We start from the raw sequence: 10,887 nt of genomic DNA on the forward strand, positions 1-10,887 counted from the left end.
TGCTTATGAATCTGTGTTAGCAATAGGTCGCATACATTCTCAGTTGGCTGGTGTCAAAGCAACATGAGGCTTCATAGCTGTCTAACCAAGTGTTGCTGAAATTATATTTATCATAAATGCTTTTATTTTTCAGTTAGGTTATTAGATTCTCTGATTGTTCAACTGAGACGTATAATTTATCAAGCAATACTTACGATGTTATTAAACTGGCAGGTCTTTTTTTTTTTAAACAATCCCAGAAATAAAGGAATACAAATAAACATGTGAAACATTAAACATCCCCCTGTTTAAACACCAGTGTTCAAAATGTATTACATTTTTTATGTGTGTGTGTGTGTGTGTGTGTGTGTGTGTGCATGCGTGTGTTTGTGTGTTCTTCATTATTAATAGCTGGGTCTAAAATATACAAGTAAAAGTAAAATGCTGTAAATGAAGACAATGAAAAGCAGCTAAGAAGCTCTAATGATAGCTATTCTTCTTGAAAAATTATATCTTGGCTCAAATGTGTTGCTGCTTGATTAATTAAGTCATTACCTCCATGAGGAGGTTATGTTTTTCACTGTTTATGAGCAGCATATACATCAAAAAAGTAAAGGACAGATTTGGATGAACATTTCTGGTGATGTAGGTTATTATGGCTTTAGGAAAACCTGATCAGGGTTTTGATTGGGTGGTGATACTGGTCACTTGAGGATTTTAACAGTGTGGAGGTCTGTGATCTCTGAGTGCTTTATCAAGCCCTAACCCAAGGTTTAACCCACTTTGTTTTTGTTTCGTCTTCCCTTTTACACGTATAAACAATGACGTAACTATTTGATGATGAGGTTATACTTTTCTTTAAATATATGGAGTTAGTTTTCCACCAGTCAGAATTGGAGAAGAATCTTGTATGAGGTGAACTGTTTGCCAGGCAAGTCCAGTTGCCTAAATCTACAGTCTTGCAGATGCATGAGCTGGACGACAGAGAACATGAACAAAAACTCTTGTTTTCAATTGTTTTGTTTCCCTCTGTTGGTGTCACATCTCTCCCTCTCTAAAGTGGTATATACAGCCTTTCTCTGCGTTGACTTCTACCGGTGGTTGCATATGTACTTCTACTTAATTCATGTCATTTCTGCTTGGTTTTAGTCAGATTTGTACCTTTTTTGAAGGGTTCACTGTGGTTCTGTGACTGTTTGTTAAGTGTGTTTATTTTTGTGATTGATTACATGATTACTGTCTTTATTGCCATTGTGTTTCTTTTTAATGCAGTGACCACTTAGATGAGATCACTTTAAATATCTTCCCAACAGTGTTCTGCCTTGGAGATGTCGCAGGTGAGTCTCTGACAGGAAAACAAAATTCACACTTCACTCCACATGTCACAGAGATGCAGTACCTTTCATAACTGAAGAAGCCTCTTGGTCGAGAGATGACGTCCTCTACAAGTCTAGCTGTGATGGATACAATGACTTTGACTTTTGGTTAAAGTATATAAATATATATACAATATGATATCTCCCTTTGTTATTCACATTTGAATTATTTTTTTGAAGCCCTGATGTGTTCATTTGTAAACACATCGGGGGATTCTCGGTTATGGAAATTGGGATAGAACATTTTTGAGACACATTGGTCCTCCAATTGTATATTAATATATGTATGTATGTACAAATATATGTATATTTTTGTGGGGGAAGATATGAAACACACCTCTTTATCTTGTATTTCATTATATTTTATTATGTAAAATGAGTGGGAAAAAAATCAGTGACACTACATTGCAAAATGGCATCATCAATGAAGCAAGACTCGTGCCTAAAAATAATGTGTTTCCTAACGCTATTAATAGGATTATGTACTTGTAAAAACTACATGTGGGTAGTCAAGGCAAATAAATAATGTACAATTTCTCAGGCATGCACGTTCGACGTAAAAAAAAACAGAGCAGCAAAAGATAAATTAAATTTAACTTAATTTTTCTTGCATACTTGTTTGTCTTTTTAAGGGATGAAAAGAATGAACTCATTAATGAAACAAGAAAAGGAAGGTTTAGAGTTCCTCCATTTTGCACAATGGATATGATATTTACCCAAGAGTTTAAGAGTTTTAGTCAAAAACTGCTGAATGTTACACACACAGGACATTTTAGTTTGTGTCGCTGTCGTAGGTTAGTTTACGAGCCTCGGTGGGCACAGATTAACAGCGCCCCCTCCCGGCCGGCGGGCGGACAGACAGACAGGTGTGGAAGTTGGTTTGCTGAATGTAAAGTTAGTGAACATGGCGCCGCTGTTCAGTCCGGCTCTTCATCGACAGAGACACCAGTTTGTCATCGACTTTGTCCAAAGGAACAAACCCCAGAAGGTATAGCCGACTTGTTTTTCCAAAAAACAAACGCCACCATTTACCCGCAAAGTCAAAGTTGTACCGAGTCATTTAGCTTCACAGAGCTAACTTCTAGCTAGCAAAAGTCGTTTTTTGTTGTTGTTGTTGTTTTTTAAGTACCAGTACTGTGGTTTACGTTAACACTTCTCTCTTTTTGAGTCCCTGTGCTCTTGTCCTCCTCAGGTTGTGGACCTGGGCTGTGGTGAGTGTACCCTTCTGGAAAAGCTCAGGTGGTTTCACCGTGAAATTGGCCTACTGGTCGGTGTGGACATCAACGGGACCAAAGTCAAGAGAAAGATGTGAGTATATGGAGCTGTATGGAAGTAAATCCGTGCCATCTGAGTTTGAATTCGAATTTCTAACACTGATTTTTTTTGCATTGAAATTAGACTTTGAATTTTAAAAACCATCAAATTTCAAGCACTGTTTTTTTTTGCCATTGATTTTTTTTCAACGTTGAAATAAATTCAGTGTAAAAAAAATTCAATGTCTCAAAAAATTCAGTTGCAAAAAAATTGATGTCTCAAAAAATTCAATGTCTCAAAAGATTCAGTTGCAAAAAAGTTAGTATTAAATTGTAATTCATGTATGGCCAATGGAGCTTACGTTGATTGGCGTTGGATGAATTGAGACAGGGATCGATTGCTTCTCTCTGGTGACCCGGATATTAACCGACGTTTTTGCAAGTGATTTTTTTGCGACTGAATTTTTGCAAGTGAATTTTTTGCAACTGAATTTTTGCAACTGAATTTTTTGCAACTGAATTTTTTGAGACTTCTAATTTTTTGCAACTGAATTTTTTGAGACATCAAATTTTTTGAGACTTCGAATTTTTTGACACTGAATTTATTTCAACGTTGAAAAAAAATCAATGGCAAAAAAAAAAACTGTGCTTGAAATTTGATGGTTTTTAAATTCAAAGTCTAATTTCGATGCAAAAAAATTCAGTGTTAGAAATTCTAATTCAAACTCAGATGGCACAGATTTACTTCCATAGAGCTGCAATTAAAGGTTTTTTCCACAGTCCATCAATCTGTGTATCTGTGTATCTGTGTATTTGCTTGGTCAAGAAAATGTTGACAGTTGTTGTCTGTATTTTCCCCCAAACATGAAAATGATGATGTTCTTAAATGTCTTGTTTGGTCCACAATCCAACATTGTTCAGTTTTAATGATTTCTTCATGTGGAGCAAAGAAACCACAAAATGTTCACATTTAAGAAGCTGGAAAATCAGATTAAAAATGTTGTCATTATTAATAACGACACTTAAACCGATTAATCGATTTTTCAAAATAGTTGACGATTGATCAAGTAAGCCTGTGTATTCTTTTTACGTTTTTATGTGCTCTTATCAGTTGCTGCCACAAGTGGGCGCTGTGGTGCCATGAGCGCAGGGAGTAAGAGACGAGTCGTGAGTGATCTGAGGTCTACAGTATGAGCGTATTTGAAATACTCTGAAACTATTTAATGTAACTGGGAAGTACAAAGTCAGCTACCCTCATAAACAGGGTATCCGTGGGGTCTTAAAAAGTCTTAAGTCCAATAATTTGAATTTAAGGCCTTAAAATGTCTTAAATTCTCCTAAAATCTCATAAAAGGCCTTAAATACAGTTTTGAAAGGTCTTAAAAATCTATTAATGTGACTTTTATTTAAAACATGCATAAACTTCAGTCTGGCTTTGAAATATATAACTACAATACGGAACTAAAGAAGGTCACCTGTGCTGCCCGGTGAGAATTTATCGAGCACCACTAGCTAGTGTGCTGTGCGCGCGCCGCGGTGTGTTTCAGCTTATCGTATCTTAGCGTAACGATTTGTGGCTCCAATTTTTTCATGTCTTTTGTACTTTTTTGCCAGTATGGATTTGAAATGGGTCTTAAATTGTATTCAATATGGTCTTTAAAAAAGTCTTAAAGGTACAATGTGTAGTATTTATGGGTTTATATGACCCAAAATCCACTTTTTTATACATATTATGTGCTCCTGCATTGTCTAGTCGCTGTATAATAGTTTTTGTTTCATTTTCGTAGTGTTTCAAAAAGTCATGTAAAATAACATGATCACGGGCCGCGGTTGCATAGCCACTGTTAGCAGCGAGACGCCATGTTTCTACCGGAGCCTGTAAGGACAAACGCGAGAGAACAAAACAAGCGTCTCTTTACTTGTAGCGGAAGTCCCGCCTCCTCTCTCTCCGATTCGTCTTCTACGGCCGCGGTAGCTCGCCCTCTCCCTCACCTCACGAACCTCATCTGCTGACACGGAGAAAAACAACGAGGACGACATTTGACCAGCTGCGGATACTGTAGCGCTCAGGGAAGGGAGGGGGTGAGCAGAGCAGCAGGTCTTTGTTGTAAATTTCAGCCTCTCCTCTAGATGGCACTATAAACTACTTATTTCCCCTTTAAATTTGACTTGTTGAAACCTGCAGAGACCCTGATAAAGCTCATCTCCTGTGACTCTTAGCACCGTGCGTGTAATTACTAGTCCTTCTGTGTGCACTGATTGTGTGTCGTCTCTGCTTGTGTCTTCTGTTAGGCATACATTAGCTCCTATGGCAACTGACTACCTGCAGCCCAGTTATGAACAGCTGTGCGTTGAGTTGTACCAGGGCTCAGTCACTCAAAAAGATGCACGCCTCAGAGGATTTGATCTGGTAACCAGTATAGAACTGTAAGTGACAGTTTTTGTTTTTTTCATATTATCACTTTTTTTCATTCATCTCTGGTGAAACTAGGCTTTATACCACTATGTTTAGTAAGTTGTTGTTGTATGGAACAAAGAAACCTGAAAATATTTACTTTTAAGAAGCTGGAAAAACAGAAATTCTTCGTTTCAGCCCTAAACGCAACATTGATAACTTTATTAGAAACACAACACCTCCTTTCTTTCTCTTTGTGTCCATTTTATCTCCCTGCTCGTCTGTGTCTCATTATTGCCACAATTTGTCCCTACTCTCCCCAGCATAGAACACCTCACTCTGGATGATGTGGAGTGTTTCTCTGAGGTGGTGTTTGGTTACATGAACCCAGGGGACGTTATCATCAGCACCCCAAACTCCGAGTTCAACCCTTTTCTCCCTGGGCTGTCAGGTTTCAGGCACAGTGACCACAAGTTTGAGTGGACCAGAGCCGAATTCCAGACATGGTACAATACGATGTTTTTTGAAAAGAACTTGTTTTTGGGCATGATTGATTTTTAATTAGTTTGATTGAATAGTGACCGGGAACATTGATGGATGAACTGTCCGTGTCCTTAATAATAATGATTTCAAACTGATCTTTAAATTGACATTCATCCTCAGGGCTCAGAGGGTGTGTTTGAAGTTTGGTTACGAGGTGGAGTTCACTGGTGTTGGTGCGGCACCACCAGGGCAGCAGGAGAGTGTTGGATTTTGCTCTCAGATTGGGGTGTTTCACCGGCTTCAGGGAAAAGATGGATGCAACATGTCGCACCGTGACAATGCAGCGGATGTATTCGCATACACACTGGTGAGTGTACTGCATTTAAATTTGTAGCTATACTGGCCTCTGCTGGAGGCTTGTATGAACTGCAGCAAATGTGGTTCTGATAACCTGCAGCAATGGTCCTTAAACTTTTAATACAAAGTACCACCTGAGAAAACCATTATCACCACCGTTAAAATACAGTGGTGTAAATAGGCCGAATAAAGTCGGCTACGGACTTTTCACTAGAGGCAGATTTATTCCAAATAAGACAATTTGCTCTCTCATCTCGTGGTCAAACCTTTTTTTCACCTGTCTTGGTCTTTTGCCAGCATTGGTGACAATAGTTTGAGAGAGTTGTAAGTGAAAACATGTGTACAATTATATGGCTTCAGGTACAAGTTCAGCTGTTTGGATCTGATCTGCTGTGTTTCTGTTTCAGCTCTACAGTATAAACTATCCCAGCCTGCATGATAACAACATACTGCGAAGGGTCCTGGTGTGCGAGGTCTTGCGTTGGACAGAACATCTGAAGAGTAGATGGGAGGTGGAGAAGACTTGTGATGATCCATTGTGTGGGGTTGAGGGAGGAGAAGAGCAGTGTCTCTCAGAGCGATGTGTGCAGGTGGAGGAGGAGGAGGAGCAGACCGGTGAATAATTATAGCCAGAAACAATTAATCATGTGTTGTCTCTTTCTTTAAACAAATGAACTCTCATATCTTCAGTGTGTGGAGCAGAGATGGAAAGTGATTACTCCAAATTACAGAGGTGAGTTTCCTTAAGAAAGATCAGTTATTTGTATTTCCATGGTACACCAGAAGGCAATTGGTTGTAGTAAGATCATAAACAGGATTTGTGTGATACCAAATCTTCTTCTCCACTTGAATACCTCCCAAATATTTGTATTTTTGCTGTCGGCAATATCACCTTTGAACTTTCCTGTCCCTTGCTGCTATTCACATTCTCCTCCGGCCTGCACCTGCATCATTATTAATGTATTTGGTGACAAGTAGCTGCAACTCATGAGCAGATAGGGACCGCCTCCTTGTGGAGTTCTGGCTCCTGATTGGATAAAAGTGTCGTAGGATACTGGAAAGGTTTCTCTTAGATTTACTGCCAGAGACTGAGACGTGTCCAGTTACTTGATTGTATGCATTGTTTTATATTTGGACCTCCCTGACATTTGCCAAGGTTTTTTTTTTACTATAGCCCACAATACAAGCTGATGAGTCTTGATGCTGACACAGGTGAAGTGTTTTGTTTTATTTTCAAGGAATAAAAAGAATTCCATCCGTCTCATATTTAATAGCGCCACATCAAGTGGTCGACATCTGTATTGTTTTGTATTGGACCAAATCATTATCCTTCCTCACAGTAGAGATGAATTGTATCACCTTTTTTTTTTGTTCATATATGGGATTGTCCCATTGAGTGCATTTAGATGTGTAATTGGTCCTCATGATAACCTCCACAGTCATGTTGTCTTTTGTCTGTGTCAGTAGGTGTGAGTCTGTACCTCTGGAAGTGTTGTGGACTCACTGTCCCAAAGTCAGTGCCCTGAGTGGAAGTCTCGATAATCTCCGACGTCTACTAACAGATGATCCTGATGTCAAACTGAGCCAAGACGGCAATGCTGTGCTCTTACAGTATGATGAACAAGGTACTGTTGCCTTTTGATCTGTTCACTGAAACTTTATTTAATGTGTATTTCACATCAGGGTTTCCCAATGGTCCTTGAAAATTTTGCGGATTTGAAAAAAGGTTTTTGATCGTCCTAAATAGACAGATTACACTGGGTTACCAAAAAAAAGATAAATTGTAAGTTGTCTATGTCTTTTCAACTGAATTAGGACCATTTTGCACCGCTGAATCCAAAAATAAAATTTTTAGACATTTAGACATCCATTTTTCTCAATCAGGTCAGGTCTTTATGCTAAATAGATTTTTGAAAATTCCGATCTTCTGACTTAAATTTATTACATTTTTGTGACATACCACATTTAATACCAAAATAAGCATGGTAAGCATGGTTTATGAAACTTGTGACTAGATTCCTGTTGGGAACAACGGTGTATTCACCGCAGATTTAGCAGAAAAATACTTAAGGCTTATTTTTGCAAGATCTTCTAGTCAAAGCCATGACTAGAAAAATTGGGAAATTTCCCCACTGCGGGATGAATAAAGGACTATCTTATCTTATCTTATCTAAAAAAAACAACAATTAGTCATAAGTTGGCACATGCAAAATCTTCAGAATGTGTTTATTGCAAGAAATATAAAAGAATTATGCATCATATGATGTGAAAATACATGTAAACAAAAATGTTAAAAAAAACAAATATGTAGCTTTGTTCAGAAAGTTGACCTGATTGAGTAAAGCCAGTGTGATTTTTGGATTCAGCACATCAAATTATCCGAAATGAGCTAAAAAACTTAAACAATAGATTTGGTGTTGACCAGAGTTATGGAAAGTGCTTGTATTTTGTGCAAGAAAGAAGTTAAGTTATTTTTTAGCGACCTTGTTTGTTACGGTGCCACCTACTCTTTCATGTCCTGCATTGCTTGATGTTTGTAGACTCGGCCTACGCAGAACAAACGTGGAGTCATAATTACTAGCAGTGTTGTAGACAGTCTCTCTCTGTCCTCGATTGACGTGAGATTCCATGCAGAACAATGAGCGAGTAATGTTAAGCAAGAAAGAGCAAATGACGTGATGCCTGGGAAATGCAAATTCCAAGATTTCTGACTCACCAAAGAAAATGACAAAGACTGATTTTGACCAAGATCCCAAGGACAACCACTTGTCCAGATGCAAAGCATGTCGCAAATCTATAAAAGTGGACGCCATGGACGAAGCGGTTCTTACAAGTTTAGCCTCCCGTTTTCCCATTCAGGCCTTTTAATTTGAGGGATTTGGTCCTGGAAAGTCCTTGAATTTGATGTGAGCCAAGTTGTGGGAACCCTAATTTTACATATCACCTTTTTAGATGTGTGAAATATTCAACTAGAGTATAGAAGAAGGGAATGGATCTGTTGGGTGAAATATGACTTATTATGCAGTTGCTGCTGCTTCAGTGGTCTATACAGTACTAGTGCAGTGCCCGTAGGAAGTATGTATTCCTAGAGTGGGAGCTGAGGAAGATTTTTCAGTTATGGCCAAATGAGGCTGTGAGTGAAGGTTGGATGTACAAAGAGGTGTACTCTTGTGTAGTGCTAATATACAAAGTGTATATCGGGTAAGACATGGATGTACATTGAAATATGAAGAGACACAGAAATAGTTATTTTAAGAAAAAAAAAAAGTATGTGTGCATGATGATGTAGTACGTAGTAGTATGAAGAGAGCAGTAGGCTATTTACAACCTGTAGAACCGTGTCCAAACTATGTTTTGTCACAATAAAATACTCATCAGTCCTTAAAGTTATGAGCTCGTACACAATGTCTGTACAACAAACACATATTTTTTTAACACAGTGTTTGCAGATACATAGTTTTAAAAGTAGCCGGGGGGGGGGGGTGCACACCATCGGGACCTGCTCAACCCATATCCAAAATCTTAGGTCGATCTGACTCGATATATGCCTGTATCTAACTTGCTTTATAGATAGATAACCTCTTCATTAGTGATGTTTCTAGTATAAAAAGACTCTAGTCCTACTAGTGTGGTGGCACAAAATTGTCTGATCGTCAGGTGAAGGTAACGACAGTCAATAAGACTGCAAACTATCTTTAAACTATGTTTCATGAGCGCACAAGTGCACTTGACAGCTGCACATTGGTTTCCGTAATGGTGAAGTGGTTCCTAAAGAAACCCTTTCTCTCTATACAACACAGCTCATTGCACCGCATCGTAAAAACAACACATTCTCAGTTGAACTCAACAGTGCGTTATCCTGCTCATGAATGTGACGATTAAATACGTTTGCATTTGTGACACTGGTCCTCTTTCATTTGTAATTTTAGACCTCGGGGAAAAGGAGGAGCAGGATGATCTGCAGGACAGCGGATATGCAGAGGCCAGGCAGCACTGCCTCACTGCTGAGCAAGAGGAAGACTGGGGGGCAAATATTTGATCAGGAGGATGCAGCTTGTTTTCTGGGACAAGTAGGTCAGTTCATCAGATTCAAGCGTAGAAAAGTCCCTGTTGGACAGTCTGAAACTTGATGTTTTGAGTATTAAAAATGGCTTGAAAACACTAAATCCTTTGGCCTCGAACATATGAGTGCAGAGTGAAAGTCACTTGCACAATCCAAACGTAAAAATGAATCAGAAATCATCAATCAGAATAACGCAGTCACTTGTACACAGGTTGGGAGGAGATGTATACACCATGAGGCTTTTGGACAGTTTTATTCAGTGCATGGTACACATTTGAAGCATCCAGTACACTTGTTAAGGAAGCAAACGTGGGTCAAAAAAATACAAATCTCTAACAGGAAACACTGGACAGTGTCAGAACAGTGCAGACCATCACTCTACAGGCGAAGAATACATTTTACAGTTTTATACAGACAACAGCTTCACAGAAGAGAAGAAGCAACCATGTTTGTAACATGTTAGGTACCAAGACGAATATACCTGTTTCACACAAGTCATTTTGATCCCAAAAGACAAAAAAGGGACAAAAAAACAAGTTTATAATTGGTAACTATATATATTTTTTTTTTTACACGGAACACTCATTTAGCTATTTAAGGGGGGTGTTTTACCCCCCAAATAAAATGTTTAGAAAAAATATGGCACAATATCAGCAATGAAAGACAACTTTCAGCACAGAGACATTAAAACCACGCTGAACATAAAAAAAACATACAATGAGAACACTGATTTACAATTGTACACTGACATAATGTGCAGATATCATCTTCCAACAGCAAGTATTGAGCAGAAAATGACCGCCTTCATGCGAAAGAGGCAAACAAAACACTGTCTTCTGTGTAGAAGGGTGAAGTTTAACATGTGGCACCATATCAAATAAACAAAAAAATAAACAAAAAAGAATGTGTTAACCTCTGCATTGCTGACAAAATGACAAGTAAATCATGCAGAACACAACAACGTGAAAACTGAACACTGAC

The 10,887-nt window shown here is 38.5% G+C and overlaps 1 protein-coding gene across 1 annotated transcript; it reads left to right on the plus strand.

Moving 5' to 3' along the window:
• Positions 1-2,259: 2,259 nt before the first annotated feature.
• Positions 2,260-9,882, plus strand: henmt1 (HEN methyltransferase 1; the record flags this gene model as incomplete). Its single annotated transcript, XM_083887743.1, has 9 exons — positions 2,260-2,343; positions 2,548-2,663; positions 4,901-5,035; positions 5,327-5,509; positions 5,667-5,853; positions 6,251-6,458; positions 6,534-6,576; positions 7,311-7,468; positions 9,773-9,882. The coding sequence occupies 9 exons, from the start codon at positions 2,260-2,262 to the stop codon at positions 9,880-9,882; spliced, it is 1,224 nt and encodes a 407-aa protein (XP_083743869.1).
• Positions 9,883-10,887: the final 1,005 nt, after the last annotated feature.

This window comes from Microchirus variegatus, assembly GCF_963457635.1.
Source record: "Microchirus variegatus genome assembly, chromosome: 4".
Classification (NCBI taxonomy): domain Eukaryota; kingdom Metazoa; phylum Chordata; class Actinopteri; order Pleuronectiformes; family Soleidae; genus Microchirus; species Microchirus variegatus.